The sequence below is a fragment of the Nothoprocta perdicaria genome, unplaced genomic scaffold, assembly GCF_003342845.1.
Source record: "Nothoprocta perdicaria isolate Ctin4 unplaced genomic scaffold, notPer1 scaffold_59, whole genome shotgun sequence".
In the NCBI taxonomy this organism is placed as follows: domain Eukaryota; kingdom Metazoa; phylum Chordata; class Aves; order Tinamiformes; family Tinamidae; genus Nothoprocta; species Nothoprocta perdicaria.
Genome location: NW_020455854.1, coordinates 2,642,828 through 2,666,934, shown reverse-complemented (window position 1 = coordinate 2,666,934; position 24,107 = coordinate 2,642,828). Strand labels below are relative to the sequence as shown.

Genomic DNA, 24,107 nt, shown 5'->3' with positions numbered 1-24,107 from the left:
TAAGATATGCTGCTGTAACAAAAATAATCAATCACTGCAATGTTTCCAAGATAGGAGGAAGGCATGCTGTTTGGCAACAACGGACTACAGTGTGCTCAGCTACACCACGTATCACAGACTGTAATAGCGTTTGGTTCTCAGCATCTTTTTCAACAGTAGATGCTACCACATCTCTGAAAATGACGACTCTCATGCTCTGCAAAAATAGACACCACGCAGGGTTTTTCAAGTCTACGTGTCTGTGGTCCCTTCTCCCTACCACTATGTATCTGAGGGAATACCTAGCCTTGCAAACAGAATAAGCAAAAAATGAAAACACATCCCTTTCCTCACCATGAGGAGCTGCCATCACAAAGCTGATTGCAGTGATAATTACGATGAGCATGCAAAATTACAAAGCATATCAGCACTTTTTAAAGCCATTGGAAACATAAAGCCAAGTGCCACTCAGAAAGCAGATTTCGAGCRCAAGCATCCTCAAAAATGCTTAAGAAATTCTTCCTTGGATTTAAAGCTTCTCTTAAAGACAGAGCCCACCACACCATGCAGCTGAGCTCAGCCTTGGAGCAGCCTGAGCTCCACATGTAGCTCACAGAGGGACTCCCAATCCCACTGCCCATGGATGTTCACGTGTGCTGCCTTCCTCCACCCTGCGCTTCCCACCAGGAGCGCACTCGGCACCCTCACTTAGGGCACACGATGCAGGCACTTGGCTTAATTGTGCCTAACGCTCGCCTTGGCCAGGGGAAGGCATTTTCAGATGGGGAATGTGTGCGAACATCTGCTCCTTTTTCCCAGTGCCTGAATTTAACTGTTCCTTCATGGAGGAAAGCACAGAATCCACGCGTCCTGTTCTGCCCTGGGAGGAGCACGCAGCTATTTCAGTCGGTGCAGCAAAGCGTGCCCGTCAAAAACAGTACGCTGAGAATTTGGGAACAGGTTTATTCCGTTTCCTAGAACGGCAGCACGCAGAAGGCTCGAGCATGTTTAACAACCAACACAACAGGTCACCCAGGGAGCTAGGGAAGAAGGCAGTTACTGACCACACACTGACCAAGGATATAATGAAACCAATCCATCTGTTTCTTTTCTTATGGAATTATAAAGTTTGGAAAATTTCTTGCACCTACCATTCATTTTTGAAAACCTTTAGAAATAGCAAAGCTTCACACGTGATACTCTCCTTGGTGCATTTTGAAGAATTCTAAATTAACAAACATGGAATTATACAGAATCATTTTTGCAACTGGAGATTTTTTTTTTAAATCCATTGGCAAATTTGCTTTGATTATTTTGAATATTATTTGAATATTACATTCAATTGTTTTGATAGAGGGAAACAGATTAAACTTGCCAAAGATCGGCAAGCCTTGTATGGGAAGCTGGGCTCAACCCTAGCAGCTGCCCTTCAAGTTAACCCAAAGATCATGGTGCCCTGTGGTGCTCCTGGATCCAATTAGTGATACCCRTTAGTTCATGTTGGCTGGCTCTTCAATGGCCCTAGTCTCAAAAGAAGGTGCAAGTTGGCTCCTCCTTATCACACACCTGGACAAGCTAGGAAAGATTGCTGCGCTTCAGAATGGATTTTTCACTGGATGGAGACCCAGAAGTGAAAGGTAGTTTGTACCTGAAAAGGTAGCTCTCAAATACAGCCCGACTGCCAGCTACAACAACCTTAAAAAACAGCAGTAAAAAGAAGTTATTACAAATGCATAACAAAGAATAGAAGATTAAAGATGCTGAGGAGCAGAGCTCGTCAACTAGGGCTCGTGCTCTAGAGAAGAAACTTTATTGAGGTTTCATTAAACCATCTTCCCAGATTACTTTAGAATTTCTATTTCCTCTTAGGTACACAAAGAATTGGCATCCTCTAACACCTTGTTTTCCGATGGTTCTAAGTAATATTTATGCACTCAACAGCTCGACATAAAATATTTTTGTTCTGACAGGGTGTTGAAATAAGAAYCGTGCTCTGTAGCTCAGATGTTACTGAGATCCAATTTCTTCAAAAAGTTTGACAGATTCAAATAATGCTCAGAAAAAATCCAAGTCAGAAGGTTAAGCTGGAAAATATGACCTAATTTTAAAAAATGGGCTTTTTCAGCATTTTTCTAAATATTTGAAGTTCAAATTCTGTTTACAAAGAAACCATATAAAGCCTCAATAAAACAAAACAAAAAGCAGAAGATGAATTAACTCTTAATAATACTATAAATCAGAAACTCATGCACTCAAAATTAATACCCAATACCATCAGAGAATAAAAAACTGTTCTGAATGGCAGGTTGTATATTTGTGAGCACCCTTTCAGATAACTGCCCCGTGTCCCTTRTCACCCTGGGCACACGGCAGCGAGCGCTGCCTCCGGGAGCAGGGAAAGGTTCTGCAGGTTCCTGATCCCTCAAAGCAGCATCACACGGAGCATGCCGGGGACACATCAGTGACCCTGTGCAGATCATTGCGTGCACACACTCGCAGGCACCACAAGAGCTGCTTTCCTTTACCTCCGATCACCACCTACTCCCCAATTAAATGTGCTACAGACTACCTCATATTTATTTTTCTAAAAAWTGACAAAGTGGTAATGCTTTTAACTTGTTCTTATTCTTTGGAATTCTCACCTATACTTAGGTTTTTATGTAATATTGAAGTAATATTGAATATCCAAAGCATTATTTTTAAGCGCGTAAAATATATCAGCAGTTTTCTGAGAATATTCCACCTGTAAATAAGCTCACAATCTCTATCCTGGTTATTAGAATGTTTTATTCTTATCAAGAAGTCTGCAGATCTGCTAAATAACTGCAACAGTAAGGCGGCATTGCTCATACATACAGAATGGAAAAAAATATATATATGGGGGGCGAGGGAAATATATCTAAAACTTAAGACATATCAGCAAAAACTTAAGTATCAGCATGAGTTCTTTTTAGAAATGTCTGAAATGTTTCTACTTAGTACTGTTGCCATTAAAAAACAAGATTGCTGGTATTTATCTGCACTATTTATGAAGCACYAGGGAAGGACCATTTCATTGCATTTTGAATTTCACAAGCTTTAAGCAATTATTAGTATAGTTCAGATCAGTTCCTAGCTTGATGACTCTTTCCAGCTTCACCCTAAAGAAATAAGTTGTTTTTACTGAGAGAGCCATTCTGGTCAAGACTGAATAAAACATTTCCTTGGAAATCACAATTTGCTTTATTTTGTTCAGAGGTAAAGGTCTCAAATAATATTCCAAAGGTAAAATATAAAACATTTTGACTCCTGAATACATAGGGGGCAGATTTTCATTTCCTTTTTAACTTCAACAGTAATAAAATAATGCATATATATATATAAAAAAAACTTAATTTATTAAAATCATCAGAATTAGTAAGGATTAAGTTATCCTCCAAGCTATTTTGCTCATTTATCTCTACCACTAAAGAACGATAGGCCAGTAAAGTACTTGCCAGAGTGTCACCTACCAGAATCCACAATAGCCTGAATCTCATGAAATACAAGTGCAAACTCTGACACAGAGAATCTACYATGAATAAATTCATACTGCTCATATCATATATTCACATCATTTATTGACTGCATTCATGAGAAATCACTACATTATAATAACCAAAATTGTTCAAACCATCTGCGAACCCTTCTGATGCTCAATAATCTGGGATCTAGTGGCAGATATTTAGCCAGGTACCATTCCACCATTCTGATCCAGCAGCAGACCAGTTCAAATACAACCATCATTTGCTTCATCTGAAAGTACCCAAAGTCTTTTCCACAACATGCCCAAAACAGACAGACATCCCATATATGTTTATGATATATTCTTTCAAACTAGGTCTGAGCAAACGTTTTTCTCTGCATACTCCAGTTAAAAACAAATCAAAACATAAGTGTATTTTAGCTTGGAGTCTAACTCTAATTCAAGCCCAAGGTAACTAGCGATGAAGGAAGAGGCACAGTTCAAGCATGCGCTGTAAAAAAAAGTTGCTTTACACGTAGAAACACAAACACATTTTGGTTATGGTACACAGCCAGCCCGCTAAAAGCAAAGGTACTTTAAAGTTTTATCTGCAGGAATAGCCTGGCTAAAATAATTTTTTTTTTTTACTGATAATCACATATGTGTCAGAAGGAAACAGCTGAAATTCACAAATTGTAGGAAAACTCTGTCTCAGCTTGCTCGCTGCTAGTTAGGAAAGCCCAAGTGAACCACCTACATATGCTTGTTTCCTAAGAAAATTCTACACAAAACCATTTTTTTCTAACTTGCAAGGCAACTTTTACAAGACAGCAGGCAATTCAGGTGCAGCCTTAAAGTCGTGGGTCTAGCTAGGTTTGGTTATATCAGAACACTCCACTAAAGTGTATCATCCAAACTAGCATAAGCATTCAGCCTCTGTTTTATGATATCTGCCACATTTTGGCAAAACCATAGGCAGACTAGGAGGAAAAAGCCCTCCTGTGATAGCAATGACAGCTAAAGCCAAAAGTTGCCAAGAGTTTCTTGAGCAAACGACCGGCCTGACAGGGAAGGCACTTTGGCTACGTTCCTTGATGCATGCATTAAATAAGAAAATTGAAATTGTATTTCCAGAAGCTTAAATATTGATAGCAAAGTTACTGTAAACAATGTGGACCATATCATCATTTTTACCAACTCACTTCCTACCAACACAATTGCTATTAAAAGCACTTTGGATTCACAAGGAGGAGAAAACTTTTTAACTCTTATACTGAAACAGAAAAAAAAGAAAAGAAAAAGATAGAAAGCAGAGGAAGCAGTCGGATGGAAAGGGATTGCAGGAGTAAAACACGTTAGTCTTCCACTCACAGACACACTGCAAAGAACAGTGCTAGTGACAGCAGACCCTTCTCACCCGCAAAGACAGAACAACACCCTCAAACCAAAATAAGTCTGCATCTAGGGCAAGTCATCTWCTTGCTGCTTTTCCAAGAGACTGAAAGGCCACTCTACATACAAATCATGCTATTCCACTAGGCAGTAATGGGCTTGCTAAACCACCAAGTCACCATTTCAGTCAACATCAGAAGGACTAAAACATCATCATTTCTATTTCAAAGCCGCTTTTATTCCAATAAAAGTGACCGAATTACTAAAGCCTTTTCAAGGTAAGCTGATGCMGACTAACGTATCCAAAATAGCTTGCCAAACCGGACTTCCAGAAGGGAGCCCTGTTCCTGGAGGTAGCCCAAGACCCTGGCACCTGCAAGTGTTCTGCGTTTTTGCACCACACAAGTGCTTTCTTTCACTGAAAAAGCCCTGAACAATGTCAACATTAATAATTTTCTTATACTATTAATGCCTATGAAAAATTCTTTGCTAACATGGAAAGTGAACAGCCTAAGCTAGCCACGCAATAAATAATCTAGTATACATCATTTAAAAGTCATATATTGYATTTGCATTTTTAAAATATTTTATCTTAACTCTATGTACATACATATATCCAGAAAAACTGCAGAGATTTTATACACCTAAAATGCTTAATTCCATGAAAGATGAAGCTCGTCTGGGAATATTTAAACTATTTTTCTGCCTAAGGGTTCCCTCCGCATGAATTGAATGGCAAACCAAGAGCAGAGGTTTCACTGGATTGCCACCAATTCTCTAGCCATTGGGGAGCCACCATTCTCTGGCCTCCCCTCGTCAGAAATGAAGGTGTGATGGCTTGGCCACCACGCCGTGGCCTCGCTGTCCCCAGCACGTGGGGACACTGAACTGCGGAGCCTCCTTGGGACGCGACGGCAGCTGCCAGCACGTCTGGCGTGTCAGTGCCGAGAACGTCTCTCCTCCCACGTGACACAAATGCTATTTATGCATCAGTTTTACTTCCACGTCATCTTTCTCCATATAGTTTCATACCAGAGAAAGAGGAGAGGGGAAGAGAGACATTTTTCTTCATTAAAAATGTGTTAATACAACCAAGCTGATCCTAGTAATTAATTAAAAATAGGTTATTTACTTGGAAAATACAACTCTGTTAGCAAGTAGCACGCATAATGTATAATTTGATAGGGTTTGACATATCTCAAACGCTGAATAGCTATATCTTCGCTCTAAGAACATACATGTCCATTATTCATGATCTCGCACAGGTGTTATGACCTCAAGAGGAGAAATATAAGTTAGTGACACAGAATATGAGCAACTGGGAAGATAAAGGCATCTGTTTCTACCTCACGTTTCCTGAGATGCATCCCCTAGACAACCAGTTCTTCTTCCTTGTCCTATATTCCACGCATGCCAGTACTTTGCAATAGGGGATGGGACAAAAGCAAGCACAGGATGGAGGATGGATCTTCCTGATGGATTTAGGAGCGGCTGGCAAAGGCTGCACACACAGAGCATAAGGTGAAACGATGTGCACAGCTTGGAGGGGCAGGACCACGAAGACTAACCGTCCTCCGTGGAGCGCCATGGGCTTTCTGCTCCTCCATGCAACGTCCAACAAAAGCGAGCCAAAACAGCCCTCCTAATCTCTACTTAATTCTTTCATTTCCGTTTTCATATGCAAATGATTTTGGTGCAAATATAATTGGAAACTGTGGGGCCTCCCTCTTCAGAAATATTTCAGAATTTCTGTTGGAAGTACATTCAGGGAAATCAGCCTCAATCTAAAAAGGGTCTAAAATGGCCTCGTATCCAAAAATCTATCACGGCTGTGGGTGACTCTCAACCTGCAACCCAGTAAAAACATTTGCTTAATCAGGCTTTTTCAAGGCCTATATTTGAAGAATTTGCTCAATATGTTCTGAACATTATGTAGTTATTGATGGGAGAAGGATGACATTAGCATCTTTTTTTTTTTTTTTTTTTTTTTTTTTTTTTTCTATTCTTGGATTACAGATAGATTAGAGTTACGTTATGTGACGGACAATAGGAAACAAGTCTGTCAATCTTCAAACGTAATTCTAGTATCATAAGCTGACTGCAGATATCGAGATATCGCAAATACAGATAAAAATTTGGGGTGCGAAAGTAACTAGGGCAGTTAGTCATATAAGTAAGCATTTAATCTGAAAGCCATCCACTAGAACAGTAACTCAGTCCTTAGTTTGGTTTTCCAAAATGTGTATTTCTCATGTACATGATTAGGGAGGGAGAGGAAGGATGGCCAACTAGTCCACATGACGAACATTTTTCTACAGTATCTGTAAACGTATCTGTTTTATCTCTTTTTTCTTTTTTTAGAAAAAGCTGTTTAGAAAACCGCTTTATTTTAGACCTATGTCAGTGGGGTACCGCAGGCCTAGACACAGCTTTCTAAAGAAAGAAAGAAAAGACTTGAAATAAGGCATCCCAAATTTTCAAAGGGCCCTTTCTTCTAATCTATCTGCTTGAATAATGCGTCCAGAGTGGCATTTTGTAATGACAGCAACTTTCCAACAAATCAATAGTTATTTAATTCCCAACAAGCTCTCGAGTCCATTAAACCTGATTACATTCACCCATTTCAGTTGGGTGCAGTTATTTTTCCTACACCGGCACTTAATCTATAACAGGAACTTATGAGAACTTTCAAAAGCAATTTCGGCATCAATCAGCATAGAGTGAAAGGCACGATTTGCTTGTAATTATTTATTGGACAGGATGGCACAAGGTCTGACTGAGCTCTAGTGTCCGACCTTCACCCCCAAATTCTAATGGATACGCAGACCTGCTTGATGTGCTTAAGTCTGCTCCTGTGCCTTACCGCGTGACAAAGCAGCATCAGCTCGCACGGGCCAAAAAGCTTCTATTTTTTCAGTACTCAATAAAGGCCAGTGTGCATTTATATTTCTGTTTTAGATAAATGTGTCTGATACTAAGTCTAATATGAATAAGACCATTCATAATCTTAGTTTGACTTGATATATGTACAGGAACTCTCTGTTTTACGTTGTCACCCCCTGTTCCCCTAGAAAACCACTGCAAGAAAGGAGCACAATGACTATTTCAAACAAATGCTTCTCCTCCGTGGTAATTTGATTGACCACTAACATGACACAGAAACGTAGTGCTCCACATTTCTCTTTTCCTCTTGACCTTGTTAATGCATCGCAACTGCTGCCACTTATAATACTGAGTGGGCTACTTTATTCTGGCAATGCTTGGAAATATTTCCTGAATATTTTCTTAGTGCTTTCTAATACCGCCAGTGATGGAATACATTTTGCTTGCTTAATGTCCACAGAGTGAATCTCTGTAAAAACCTCAATCTGACAGCAGAAAATGCAACATTACCATCTCTTGATTAAAAAAAAAAAAAAATTAAAAAATAGAAACATAACAGACAGCACAGCAAATACTTGCTAGTTAACTCGTACAATACAGAACTACCCACAGAAGCAAAATTATATACTTTCAGGACTCAAAAGGGTTTGTGGAAGTATTCTGTTAAAGAAGCAATTTTCCACACACACACACACAAAAAAAAAACCCACCAAACCTTATTCATTGTGACGCATAACTTAGGAATTAATGCATATGCATATTTAATGCTATTCATATTTGCTGCACTAAAACACTTAGCCTGAGCACACCGTGGTAAGTTACTTTGTCTTATGACCTGCCGTGGGAATGCTGAGTCCCTCAGAAACCTAGAATGGATAGCAAATCCTCTGCCCTGTGGTCAACCTCACGAAGCAAAGGCATGAATGTTAAGCAGCAGACAGATCAATACAAGCAAATATAGCTCAACTACACCATTTATTCAGCCATGAGAGATGTCAATACACAGATTAGGGTGATCCATCTTTTTGATTTCCTACTGTCTTCTCACAGACTACATGAGAGCTTTTGCCCGTATTAAAAGTGTTTGCTTTCTCAACCATAAAAATTCCAATTATTACTCTAAGTGCACTAGAGTTAAGTTGCTTGTTGGAAGCGGCCTTGCATTACCTGAACAAGTCCAGCGAAGTATGGTGCTGCTGGCAGAATCATTGGCACTCCATACGGATGTAGCAAAACTCCTTGAGACGACAACATGGTTTAAGTGATAGTATTACTCCCACTAAAGCTAAACACATCAATTGAAAGTTAGGGGAAAATCTATATACCAACTTCTTCCAAACTCAGAGCTAGAACCAAATAACTTCTGTCACGGGCAAAGCCCACATCAGCTGTAAAAAAAAGAAAAAAATTGACGTCAGCAACTCTTAATGTTAAATTTTTCTTCAGAGACAACAGATAGAGACAACAGCTGCAAAGCTAACTCTACCAAAAAAGCAAGGTGCTATTTTGGGACCAGCTTAAATAACATGACTAACCAACTACTCTTTATCAGTTTAGATTTTCAAGTAATGCATACATACAGATCAAACTCTCCAAGTTGGTCTTTCCACCAGACAAGAATTAATTTTGTTATCAGCAGCAGGATACATATGACAACAGTTACTGTGAGCAGCTATTAAAAAGACAGCTTTATTACGATTGTCTAAATAAGTATTTTCTTCCACTTATYAGCTGCTAAGCAATATCCAAGTGAAAATTTTTATTTAAATATTACTTTGTGCCTACATTTGGTTTTGATTCATTATATTTTTCTTGCTTAATTTAGTAAGTTAACTGATGTTAGCTAACTATTCCTATTAGTATAAATTATATTTTAAAAGCTAGCAGAATCTTTGCTAACCTTTCACAATGTCTATGTTGTCACATTTATCACAGCTTTTTCGAGAAAACTAAATTGATCTTTTAGAGTATTTTTCTTATCTGTTCTCAAGCTAAATTTATGCTCTTGGAGGAAAAAAAAATGTTAGTCTATTTTTAACATACTATTTGCAAGCTACTGTCTTCCGCAGATTGTTTTTGATAAAAAACTTAATTATTACCACTTCTATTTCATATGCATCATATTTTCTATCACAGATATGATTAATGACAAGAATTAAAACTCAGCAAGTTTATTTTAATTCAATGATTACTTAAGTGCTTAAAACTTCATGTTACAAGTTAAAGAAATGCCATCCTCTCCTGCAGTCCCTGAGCTACCACATCACTAATTCCAGCTACTTGATTTTGTTGCATAATTACTTTTCCAGATAACTAATTGCAGACAAGATTTGATGTGATACTCAATTATTTAACGTCACTTTTTGACCATCGCAAAAGGTTTTCGGTAATTGATTCTCATGTATCAAGGCAGCCGTGTTGCATGGCGCAGAAATCTACCTTAGCAGCCGCGTGTTGACCCGTGTTACCAAGAACCTTATCCCGTTTCTAACTTTAGATGCAGAATAGTGACCCTCTCYGATGCTTTTTTGGCTGTGAGGACAGCAATTGGCATGTGACAAAATGCTGTTTACCTAGTACCATCATCTGTTTATAGAATGGCTTTGCTCTTCTGTTGGGGATAACGCTGCTCGTGCTGGCTATCTGACTACGCTGAGCTCTTAGTCATACCTCATGTTCTTTTCTCATTAAGGAACAGAACTCTACAGTTTAATTATCAACCACACAGTGGGCTGATACATGGGGGCTCTGCCAAAAGGYTTTCATAAATTCCAACATTAAAAACAGTTACTAATTTTCAAACAGAAATATAGAAACAGAAGGCATAGATGAAAAAGCRTGTTGCAATTACAACTCATTTAAACATATTTCTTTTCTCAAGAGCATACTTGCATTTTAACTATTACCTATTTGTTTGGTGAAACAGAGAGAGTTGCATTTAAAGAAAAAGATTTATTTCACTTTGGATTGGGGACTTCAAACTGGATTCTTTAAGCTTCAGTCAAATGACCCAGAAGAACTGCTGACATAAATAAGGTTTGTCAAACTATTCTGCAAACTATCTAGTGATTTCTTATTTCAGCATATCTGTATTAGATATGATGCTATAAAACCCAGAAAGTGGGAAGATTTGAGCAGGGACTGCCAAGTGGCTGAAGCGGCAGGTTTAAAGGAAAGGTATTTTTTGTTCTGGGAAGACCAGGCTCAGGGGAAGCTCGTTTATAGTTTGCTTTGGGAGAGCTTTTGTCTAACATTTTAATCATTGCTTTGGCACAGGGCAACACGCTGATGAAATTTCCTGATGATATCAAGTTGGAAGGTACTGTCAAGACTAAGAAGGATACGAATATTATATAGGAAGAATTGCTCAATCTTAAGGACTGCATGACTAAGAACRGGGTGAAATGCAGTAATACAAAACGTAGGCCATCATTTTAGGGACCAATAACAGAAACTTGAGGTCTACACCCTGCAGGGGGAAGAGAAGAAGGACCTCTACATCCTGAGCTGCTGGAATGAGGCAGATATGCAAAGCAAATTACCAGCATTTCTCAGGAAAGGTATTTCCGATAGCATATGCTTCATCTACATTTWAAAAAAAATCCAATTCAACTACAACAGTGTAGAAAAAAGCCTCTATATTTTGATCACAGGAATGGAGCAACTATTTTGAAATGGAAAGCTAAGAAAGTTTGACTTGATTACCATAGTGAAACTAGATCTGTGAGCAGGTATGATTGCTGCTTATATATAAAACAGGGGAGAAAGGAGTAGGAGGAAGATTTTAAGCTAAGGATAGTCTTAGCACACTGAAAAAAAATGAGGAAAAAGTAGTTATGAACAAATTTCAGGCTAGAAGTACTTTTGAAATTACCTTTGAAAGTATTTTGATGTTAAATAAGTGAGATTCTACGAAAGCCTTCCAAAACTGTAGTGGCAAAAAATGATAGCTTATAGAAGGAACCAAATGATACAACACCAATAGTAGTGTTAGTCTGGACTAACTTAGAGGAGGACCCTGCCAGTCCTTTGCAAGCGGTAGAAATATTTAAGAATAATGAAATTTAAGGATTAATAAAATTAATACCTTAGGATCATTTATATTCACTGCATTTCAGTTTGCAATATATAAAAAGCAATTTTGAAAATAAACTGTAATTACCTGTTTTAATGAAAAGATGCTTTGCTTGCCTCACTATAACAACATGCTTCTAAACATACAGCAGTCTGGCACTTCAAGTCCAAGCTCTGACTTTCTGGTTTGGCCCTTTGGTGATGTCCCCATGCGGGCACCAGCTACCTAAGTTGGCACAAACCTCTGCGAAACAAAACCACAGAAGCACACACAGCTTTACTGGCGTCTCCGCCCCGGGCCAAATTGTAAACTTATGTCAATGCAACTATATCAGCTCCACCAGTTGATAGCGACATTATTGCTTATCATAATACGCTCTCCCTCCTGACACAAAATGGAAGTTTTTCTCAAGCTTTATGCTTCACTCTTAGCATTAAGAGTCATTCTTGTTTTGAAAGATTAAGCTGAATACACGAAATTTAGCACAAAGAGTGCTGAAGACTTAGAGAACATGGTATAAGGCTATAAAATATATTTAAATATGTTAATAATTATGYTTTATTTTAGCAGGACGTCTAGCATGATTGAAGTTATGCACAAGCCTAGATGCTTTCGCTAGAACAGAGCCTAAATGGTCGGCACTATCACACAGATCTATCACCTGCCTGAAGCCACAGATGATGACAATACTTTTTTCCTGCCTACTCTTAGATTCTTAACTCCCTGCAAAAAAAMTAAGTACATGTGTGGGTGGAAAAGGGGAGATGATCTATTTTAAACAACTCTACAGCTTTCACTTTCATGACATTCTAGGAAATTGTAATGCCGTTAGGAAAAAAAATGACACGCTAAGCCATTTTCAGTATGCTAATTGAGGGCATGTTTCTTGCAGCTATCAGTTTCCAAACCCACTCTTCTTTTTTTTAATAAAAATTTCCAAGGATTTTTTGAAATGGAAAATTGATTTAGAAAAAGAGAGGGAAAAAATAGCAAGGAAATATATGAATGCAAGTTTCAAATTATATCTATATAATACATATTCACACACACACATACATAAAAAATACATGCATGAACCTTTCTGCTATTTTTTTACAGAATATTTTACAAGGCAGCAATTATTTACATAATTTAACCGTTCTGCCATGCAATGCACAGTCCTAAAAATTAAAAGCAGAATCAGAATTTAGTCACTTTTGACTCAGTATTCCTGYATAGCACCACGTGAATCACAGCTAAGATGCCCCTAATATACATGTCTTTAAAAGCTTTCTGTTATTTAAACACTGTTGTCTGCTCATCAGGTATRGAATGTATTATTTGAATTAACATAAAGGTCTACATATTCTACAGGTGAGCTGCCTTCCAAAACCTGGCAAGCTAGTGCAGTATGAACGTGCCTCCTAAATGGAAGCCGGTTTTAAAGCCGAGCAGCACAGAGAGCTGTCAAACATGCCAAGGTAGCAGGGGAAGGTCAACAAATAAATAGGCAAGAGAAGAAAGAAAAAGGCATGGGATTCAAGCCCACCACTGGTCCCATGCTCTTCATGGCCCACAGCACTAACGCTGCAGTATGGAAACACTTGTGCTTTCACACAGAATTGAGGATATTGCTACAAGTAATAATATTGCCTTTGCTCCTGAAACGCACACAAGAAAAACAAAAAATTGAAATAGGGAAGAAATGGAGACCATCATATCATGATGACGCATGCAAAATGAAATAAAGCCACTAGGACAYCTGAGAACTGAGCTGCATGATACTGAAAATGATGCAAAAAGGACAAAACTTTTGATCCCGCCCACCTGTGTATAATACCTAAACACTGCATTACACAATGGCATAGAGGCCAAACAATCCTTGAGGCAAAAGCGGATGCTTGCTCTTGCTATGGTTCAAGATCAAAAAATAACTAGCTACTTTCCTGGATCCCCATTCTCCTGCAAAGGGCAGATCCCTGCAATGCAGTCATCAGTGAACTGATGATGTATGCTCTTACCAAAAAGATCCTGACAGAAGGAATCTATCCAGACCATCTTTCCCCTAATGAATTATTTTAATTTTGCCTAAAGTCTGTATCTTGTCCAAATGTCACAAACAAAGATTCTTCCAAACGCGATACAAACCCAACAAACTTCAAGTAATTTCTACTCACTTCCAACATTATCTCACAGGTCATAAATAATTCAGGTATCATTTTGGCAGCCTGCTCATAGTTTATGCTAAGCCATATTTCATTCCTTTAAGCTCTTCTTCAAGCCTCTTACCTTCTGGCCACTGTTCTCGCTTTTATCCAAATGCCCTCCAGTTTCTCTTTCACATTTGTCAGTGGTTTTCTGGTAAGGGAAAGCCCAAAGCTAAGAGCACAAACTGGGCTGCATGTCTCTTGGGCAGTCCTCAATTCACCCACACTTTGTGCTATCTTTCCAATTCCAGCAACTTCTGTGCTCATCAGAGTGCTACCAGATTTTGACCTACATAGTCCGAAAGAGAAGGTGAGCTTCTACCTTTACCTCCCACCCACCACCTTTACCGGAGGCAAGCGGGCCCAGGAATGACATGACACGTAATGTCTTGTTTTAACCAGGACTACTGTCCTTTTTTGGCTTTTATCATGACACTTGTCTTGTAAAGACACTATTTCTACCTTCCCGGGTGCCATCKGGGGGACAGGAGGGAAGAGGAGGTCCCATTTCCTATTGAAGGCTGTTCAAGGACACTAAATGCACTTTCCAAACTTGATCTCTGTCCTCAGCTGCTGACTCTTCGCGACTCTTCAAAGTTTCAACTATGTCTCAGAGCTATTCGTGCCAACCATCAATTCCCTCCTGCACTCCTATTATACTTAACAGCAGAACCAAAGCACAACGATAGTTTTTAGTGACTTCAAAGTAGACAATATCACTTTTACAAATCAAAGATCTCCACTATCCTTGAAGTCTCTGATGCGGTTGGAGTTTGCAGAGTTTATTAAGCATCTCAGTTTGGCCTAGTATATAGGACAAGGATACAGAAAGGGTTTAAAACTGAGGCAGCCTGTCTTTTTCAAGTGTGTGGAACATTTGTGGGATACAGCACATTTGGTATTAACACATTTTTCTACTAAACTTAGTGTTTCTATTTGAAAGTCACTGTAGCTCTTCAGAGCAAGTTAGAARCTAGCTACAGTTCAAGATTATTGTAGCTGATTCTTTCAATCAGATGGCCAGAGATTCTTTAGTTGCACTTTTATATCTATTTTAATGTCACACTTGAAAAGAAGCAGGAAAAAAAATCTTATTTTTTAATGGGCATAATCTTTGAGATTTCCAAGGTAAAGAACTGCAGTCCAGTTGATTATGAGAGCTTCAGAGATAAAACCTCAAGGATAGAACTAGGAAGCATTTTTGGAAAACATTTGTAGCCCCCCCCCCCCAAAAAAAAAACCCTAAAGTAATTGGCTATTATAGGCCAATTGGTCTTGCATTATTCACTCCTACTTTCCTTGCACRGCCTGGCACAGGTCCCTTTACTATAGCAGCAAAGGCAAGGTAATTTTTATCACCTGTAAGGGCTCACTTCAGTCTTGTCCTTCCCTACTCACCAGTGCAGTACTGAAAGATCAATTTCTCCTTTATAGCATCTCCTTCACCTTCCGACTGCAATCAAAATGCCATCCATGCTTTTGCCTAGAATTTCCCGATACCAAGGAAGAATTCCCTGTAAATGTCTATGAATGTTCCCTTAGCTCATAAAAAATCCTATTACCAGAATAGCAGACAAAAATGTTGATGCCTGTGGATGAAGTGACCATTGAGCAGCAAACTGACCAATAACCCTRTTCCCTCTGCAAATGAGCCATTCGTTTGTACCCACCTATTACATTTTAGACTGTATGTTCCTTTGGAAGAGAACTGTCTAGCACAAGATCATCATCATCTGCAACAATAACATAAAAGGCAAACACTGCCAAAAAAATGCACAGCAACTTCATTTGGTCTCTTAAACGACAAGTGAAGTTACGGATTTTTGCCTGCTCTTCTCTAAAACCCGAGAAAAGCACCAATTCTTGCTTAGACTAGATTGTTACTAGACAGACATATCTGTCTCCTGATAACCTATTAATAGAAGATTTTTCCATTCAGAGACACATACTCACTTAWATAACTGATACATGGATGACAGATAGAAGAACGAGGAAAAATGGAACTTTAAGGGATGCCTCTAAAGCTGGACTTCCCTTAGATGGCTTGCCATCATCCTTACTATCACTAGCCCTCCAAGGGAAACAGACAGCTACAGATATTGCTTGATTTTATTCTATGCTTTCATACGAACTAAAAAGATTCAGAATCGCAGTCAAGTTTGAATTTTTGTGTCAGCATTACTGCCAAAATTACATCAGGATGAATCTTGGAACCTGAGTTATTTAATGTGCTCGTCAGGGAACTTGGAAGGACACTGATGGGCTCTGCAAGAAGTCACACAGAAGGTGAATCACCTCCTAAAGCTACAAGTGGCTTGGTGACGCCAACCACAGCACGGTGATGCCAACCACGGGCAGAGTAGCCAGCCCCTTTAAAGAGCAACTCTGTAGTCCTGCACAATTCCATTTATTCCTCTCTCCCCTGCCTATCCCCAGGCATTCCTCTCTCCCCTGCTCTTCTGGATTGCTTGGAGAAGCCAGCTGCAGTGCTGGAAATAAAAAACACCTGAACTGCAAAAGGCTGTTTCTGACACACTTACATTACTATTTGTTACCAACACAGAAGATGGGCTGTGGAGTATGAGACATGTTTTTCTGTCTTTAATGAGCATKAAGTTGCTTTTCTTCTCTTGGAGTTCCTTACTAGCTAATATTACATAATTTCTATCTGTCGGAAAACATCCTAGGTGTCCCTGCTTGAGCAGGAGGGTTGGAATAGATGATCTCTAGAGGTCCCTTCTGACCTTAACCATTCTGTGATACTAAATCAATTGTATTCTTAATTGTTGCCTTCCTGGAGGGCAGCCTTTTTCCCATGTCCAGGCTACTTGTGGTATCTTTCACTTCAAAGACTTCTGCTTTTGACGTTATCTGCACTATTCTCAAAAAGAAGTTGAGAGAAGTCTTCACTCTATTTCAAGTTGGTCATTTTTGAAAATTCTGTACCAGACACACAGCAGAAACTTTCAGTCTCACAACTTTCAAATCCCATTCATTCACTGTTCTCTGGGCTCCACATAAGATAACCAATGCCTTTTCACCAACAGGCAGGAGTGGGCTGCCCCCCTGGGATTCATTCAATTACAAMTAAGCCCCAGAAATAGAAATTAATTTTTTCCTTCTAAATCARGAACAGATCTGGTATCCATGTCTCCCAAACAATGCCATGGTAGGTTACACATTTGGCAAAGGATTTTGGTCAACACTTGAGMAAACATACAGTCTCATGTAGTTCATAGCAAGTTCATTGTGGTCTTCTTGTTGACATCACCATGCTCGAGGCAGGACCTCAGGAATATAACAGTGAGTTCTAGAACAGTATGGGCAAGCCTCCTGTCTATCACTGTCATCTCTCTGGCTTTGGTTGTGTGGAGATGGCAGATAGCCATGTATTTTTATTTCCAAACCTGTTCAAATGAAGCTTCCTTTATTGCTATAGTCAGGCCACTCTGACCACTGTACCAGACGAAGCTATGACTTCGTCTTGACCCCAATTAGCAGATTCATTATTCAAAGTACACTTCTTATTTGCTTCCCTTGGGAACAACGGAGTATCACTGTGAGRATCTTTCAATAAGACCCCTGAATGCACAGGCTTTCTGATGAGTAACAACTATTCTGTACAGTTCATTTTAATAGGAGTGGATGGTGAATCATAAGATGCCTTAAATCATGTCTCCTGCCTGTATAGACACATCATTCAAGCTTCCTACTGTGCCAAGTGTAATGGTCTGCTTGCAGAGACCAGCATTGGGTCGATCTCCTAAATGAGCAGGGTGCCTTAGAGAAATAACCTAGTCAAGCCCCCAGATAACAGAGACCCTACAGGTCTTTAAAGGCATCAGAGGAAAATTCAGTTCAGATGTGACAAGTCTCCTTTCTCTTGAAATACTGAGACTTGAAGGCATCAGATGAAATACAAACTATATTTCGGCTTTATTCAAGACATCACCAATAGCTTCAAAGGCAGACAATACTGGGCTGAAAACATTAGAAGGCAGAATTAACACAAAATTTGCCTCCAAAACCAAACWCCAGAAAACTGAGAAACCTTCCACAACTTTGCCTCGATAGTTGAGTCGCTTGCAGTTGTAGAGCCCCATCACCTAGCACSACAGAAGACGACCCCGACTCAAACTGTGACAAAACTTTCAGTCAATAAGATAAATAGAGCTCACTTTAAAGGACCACATCAGATATTTTCTTCCCTTTCTTCAAATCCATTAGAGGATATTCTATTTACTTGCCATGTGTTCTAGTCCCAAATAACTATTCTGCCACAAAGGTCACCTTCTACAGCAGCCATGGCAAATACCCAAATCAGACAAACACTCCACTGCTAGTTTTCTTTCTCAAAACTACTTCCTCAGGACAACCTAAACTTAAAATCAGAAGGGGATAGAACAAGCTCCCAAGAATAGCAGGCTCTAATACATGTTACATCAGTGCCAAAGCTCAGCAGGCCTTCCACTTAACACAACCCTTTTACCATGTGGTTCATTCCATTTTCTATTATGGTCGAATAAACATATTACTATCATTTACCATCTCCTTCATCRAGGTTTCCATTGACCTTTGTCAATGTGTGCCATTGGACTGGACTGGCCACAGAAAGGTGTAAATATGGGCATAACGGAGAAACAACCATGGAGGATTATCTCTGTTCATATTGAAAGCAACTTTTGGACTGATTTCAACCAACACTGTGCCATTTGAATACGAGTTAAAATGTACTGATACAACAAAGAAGGCAAAGAATAGAAACAGATGCACAAAAATACTAAATCCTACAACTCCTTGATTGTGACCACCTTATCTCAAGACTTTTCAATCAAAACTTTTTTTTAAGCAGAAGAAATACAAACCAAAAAATCGGTATTTATGGAAAAAAAAATGAAATGGTTTATTAGACACTGGTAATACCTGGAGAATTCTAAAAATCAGTTGTCCTATACAGATATTTAATTTATATTGCTCGAAGATCATGTATGCTGAAAGTCCCATTAAACTGTTCCTCCATACAAAACTTCTGCACATTGTGATTCCAAATGTTCCTACTGAAACCTCTCCCTAGCAGTGTAAGGATGGCAAAGTGCTGCACAGCTGCTTCTGCAAAGCAGTCACACTGCAGGACAATTAACAAGTCAGCTGGCACTAGTGAATTTTTATGCAAAGCGTTTTTACACTTTTTTTACAATTCCCTGGGATTTTTGCCTAATGGTAGGTCACTTTCCCAGCCGGTTTCCTGAAAGGTTTTGGGTGATCTAGTGTTACAGTGTAAGGAACGGAAGCGAGCAAACTTTGCAGGAGTCCATTAATCTAATCTGCTTGGCTGTTTGTAGTACTACTAAGAAAAAAAAGCGCCAAATACCTAAACTTTCTGAATGTTCAGCGTCTAGAACTCAGCCTCRATTAATTCATAAAACACCACCAAGGCAACACGGCACAGCGTGGTGCTCCAGGGGCCAAAACGCTGCTAAGTTATGCAGGCAGCAGCAGCACAGAGCAGATGTTGGTCCTTATAGCTGGGCTTCCTTTTAGCTCGGGGAAATCTCCTCCTTCCCACACGGCTCCCAGGGATCCCTTCCACAGCGCAGGTCCTCAGGGAAGGGGGCACTCCGGAAGAATTTACATAGGACACGCATRGAGCAAAACACACAGCTTTCAGGTAAGCTTTTTTAAAGCAAAATATGCACGGACGTAGTGATGAGAGAAAGCACGCAGCACCTCAACGATGCATTAATTTGACAGCCCAGCCAAGGATCGCACCCTTGGCGGGGGGCAGCAGGCTGTGCTGCTTCACCCCAGCAGAAGGGCTGCTGCTGGATTTCTCCCCCATCCAGACCTGCCTCTGCACTGCCCAMCGGGAGAGGAGCCTCTCCAAGGCTCTGTTCCCGTGCAGGCAYTTGGAGGCACCCACGGGGTCTATTTGGCTGGAGGCAAACACATCTGCTTATAAATAAAGAGCAGCTCCTGAGAGATGTGCCCTTCTGAACCAGCTAGCAATAACATAATGAGCCCCATCCCCTCACCCCCTTTTTCCCCTATGGTTTCTCAAAACACTTCAAATAGAGACCAAGTTCAACACAAGGAGCATTTCCCCAGCATCCCCTCCCTTCAAAAAGTGCATGTGCTTAGAAGTTTCTAATTTGATTCCATTCGAGCTTCTTTTTGCCAGGTTTGTGGGAAACCAAAGCATCAAGCAGTGGGGCCAATAACAGCCCATCCCTGCTGAGCAGCATGCGGTGCACATGCAACAAGACCATCAGAAATCCCATGCCATGTTCCAGGCTCTTTCATTTAATCCACACGGACAGGCAGGAGGGAACTTTTCAAGGGGCTATAACCAGGGGTTCCACCAAAAACGAGGTATTTTCATTCAAGGTTAAAACCTATCACCATTCCACAAAAGGACGTTTAAGCAGGCACCTGCAACATTGCTCTAGCATGAGTTTATGATGCATATTTCTAGAATAACTATATTATTTATATATTATAGCATATTATATGTTTTTCTTTCCTCTGAACTGAGATCTTTATGTGCATACAAGGGGTAGTTTCATCCATGTCGAAATGATCCTGAGACAGTTTCAGTGGTAAACCTATACATACAAGCAAGCTGCATAAACAGTATTTTAAAAGCTTCAAATATACATATGCATTAGATCATAGAGTACAGACAGCTCTTGCTCTGTGTACAGTAGCGGATATATAGCTATGAAAATACCACAACCTAATGATCGTACCTAAACATTTTTAAGCTATGCATTACTGCAATGCTAACAAAGTCMTAACTTTGTTCATCAGTGCTGCCTGCACACTCTATTTTTCCGCAGTTTGTTACATAGACAAAACCATGCTGCATGTTTGCATGTTTCTAATTATTCACTCTAAGAGACCAGCACTAAATAAGAAACTTTAAATGGCTGACAAGTATGCCSAAAGAGAAGAAAAAAATCAGAACACATCATTCGAGGGAACTTTTCCATCAGGAAACACATCCAGAGAGTCAAATTCCACAGCATTTCTAGCAATTTCTTTYGGTAGAAGAGGGATGAAGGTTGTTTTATCATGAGTGAGATCTGGGGGGAAGCCAGCGCCTTCTCAAGCTCCTATTCTGTTGAGAATGTAGACTTTAGCTCAAAACTAACTCCAGCAAATTTATTTGCTTTTCTGAAATCTCTAAGAGTCCATCAGTAGCTGCTTCAGTAACAAATAAAATGAAAGGCAATAAACACTTCCATTTTTTTATATCAGCATTCACAACTCAATAGCATCATTTCAGTATAAGTGCACAGTGAACTTAATCCAGTAATGGTTTGATCAACCCACATATGATAAACTAGATGTTCACTATTAGCTAAAAACTGCCCAAGAAGATCTTTTCTTTTTTTTTTTAAAAGACAGAATAACATTTATACAACCAAAATAAAAGATTATGTGCAAACGCTAGACAACTAATTGCATAATGTACCTTTACAAAATTACATAATACGGGTGCAGCTTGTTTCTCTGTTTTCTGTTTGAAAAATAGATTGTTTAATAACCCATCAAAGCTATCTGTAAACCAGGGAAACAATAGAGCAGATGTTGACTGTTGTCTTGTGCCTCACAGACATAATTAAACACAATGAAACACTCACGCGCCCGAAGAATAGAGGACAAACAAATACCAAAATGGTGCACTATAAACATAAGCCTCATTTACTGGGCACCTGCCTTATATTAATCCAGGATATTTATACCATTGATGAAAATAGGAAAGAATTGCTGTAGCTGCTGTCGGGCTACACAGCGAGCTAGAAACACAYAAAAAAATCCCTCTCTGGGTTGGTTTTAGCTTGGATAGTGCTGCTTCCCGCATTGTTGACTTCCCTACAAGGAGGCAGCACCAGTATTTCCTCCTGCAACAAAGYCAAGCCTGGGCAGGCACATTTTCTGTAAGCAAAAGCTACATAAATCACTGAAACTGAGCGATCCAAATAGACTGAAACCACTGCACTTGCTCTGAAATTCAAAACCATTAAGACTTCTCCGTAATTCCATCTTCTCTTTAGCTGCAAAAATATTTCCTTCTAATTAACCTTACCCTTTTTTATTATTACTATTTTACTTTTTAAACACAGTTTCATAAAACAGTAATGGCAAAGAAAGGCTTAGACTGTACCAAGCGTTTGTTTTCTGTGATCGCATTCCATAACGTTCTCTAAATCTCTATTTCACATCACAATTTCAGGGTTTTATTAACCTTACTCTCTTTATTTAAAGTTACATAACTATTTTCAACGTTGATCCAATATTCAAAAAGACTTATTATGTGAATAAATACAAAATTAAGTAGTCATTTTTGTGGTTGCTATTCAAAATGACAAAGTTTCTGGGTAAAAGAACAAGTTTGAAAATGAACATACTTAATGCAAAAACAAAATAAAGATATTTTTGCTAATAAATATTCTAATCTTGAAACTGCAAAAAATGTTTTAGTGGGGTGTTATTATTACATTTAGATGAGGAATACAAAATTGCTTTGTTTACCGCAAACACATTTTCCCTTTACATTTTACTTAGTTATGTCTAAGAAAGGAGACAGAATATAATGTGATCCGCATCTCTTTATGTAAATAAAAGCAAGCTAGCCTATTTCCATAGACACCACCATAAAGCATAAATACCAAATGGAAAACAAATGGAAGAATAACACCACTGTGAAGCAAACCAATCAACCCTAAAACAGCTGAGATAGATCTCATCCAGTAGTTCATTCATTCTTTATAGAAAAGAAATGAAAATATTCCTAGGTGAATCAGATTAAATAAAAAAAAAAGAGGGGAAAAAAAACAACCACAGCAGCTCTGAAAGGTTGTAAAGCACTAAATTCTTTTGATTTATGAGATGGCATCCACCGCATTGAGCAAAACAACTCAGCATGCCGGGACCTTTTTCCCTGAAATTCCTTTATTAACACAACCTGGCTCTGCTAGTGAACAAAAGCAGTGGTGCGGGGCGTATAAATCATTAATACTATGCTGTGCAATGGCTGAATATCCTGTGCGAATTGGAAAGCCTTCCTGCACAACAGGGATTTTGGGGTTGGAATTGGCTGCTATGAAATGTACTTCATCATTCTCTGTGTTTGACGCTTCCCAATAGCTTTGTACTTTTCCTTTCCTTTTTCTCCCCCAAGCCCGGCAACTGCAATAGAAATTTATTGGATTTCATGTCTGCAAAGAAAGAAAGAAAGAGAAAGAAAGAAGAAAGCAAACTCATTTACAAGCAGAACTCTTCTCCCTCCTGTTAAAGATAGGTTATGTTTGAATAAAATCTACTAATTAACATATTCTGAATTTTTGAAATGTTTCATTTGCCACTTCAAATTGGAAAGAAACTGCAAACACTAACAAAAACATGGTCTGTCTTAAAAAGTTGTAATAATTATAATAAAAAAAATCAGCTATCAGTAAAAATTTCTCTCTGAATTACCGTCTATTTTTCACTGGAGCCTTTTATTTGATAAAAGGAAAAAAAAAGAAAATGAAATAAAAAGAAATGTGCCTATATAAGGCACTCCAAGTCAGACATATCAGCCTTTTGCTTTGGGTGTTCCAAGATCTTTTGCACAGAGCAACAAGTAATTTCACATGTGTGTGATAAGCATGGTATCTGGAGCTGGAGGAGATGATAGTAATGGGAAAAGAAAAAAAAATTACTTTTTGGAATTGCGGTTTCTGAACACTACTGTATTTTTGCAGCAGCTTCAACTTGGGTGGGGGATATCAGAGCTACTTATCTTGCCTCTTGAGAACAGGCAAAACAACAAAAGCAGCTGAATGTTTTTGCAAACTTTGACTGAAATGAAACCCCGATAGCCTTTACAAATCAGTCCCGCGCCAGCGCTCCTTGGAGAGGGTCGCTCTTCGAGAAAGTACAAAGGACTACAGCAGAGGAAGAGTAATGCTTACAAAGCAGCCTCGTACCATATGCCACCCAACAGGAAAAACGACACACATTAGGAAGGTACCTAAGGATGCCATCAGTCTTTCAGYTAGGCCACAGCATCATTCCATAGGCATCAAGCATCAGCCCCGGAGACAAGCGAATTTATTGTCAT

General features: G+C 39.2%; 1 protein-coding gene across 9 annotated transcripts in view; it reads right to left on the bottom strand.

Moving 5' to 3' along the window:
* Positions 1-24,107, bottom strand: part of RBFOX1 (RNA binding fox-1 homolog 1) — a 691,795-nt gene that overhangs the window by 214,276 nt on the left and 453,412 nt on the right. For 3 of the 9 annotated variants that reach the window (XM_026049093.1, XM_026049092.1, XM_026049085.1), the window contains exons 2-3: positions 11,901-12,056; positions 8,906-9,126 (exon numbers count right to left, since the gene is read on the bottom strand). The exons of 2 other annotated variants lie outside the window; for them this stretch is intronic. In XM_026049093.1, the coding sequence (XP_025904878.1) occupies positions 8,906-8,992 (87 nt within the window). In that variant the 5' untranslated portion in view covers positions 8,993-9,126; positions 11,901-12,056. The remainder of the gene's footprint in view (positions 1-8,905; positions 9,127-11,900; positions 12,057-24,107) is intronic. 4 more of the 9 variants (XM_026049089.1, XM_026049088.1, XM_026049086.1 and 1 more) reach the window with 3 other exon arrangements.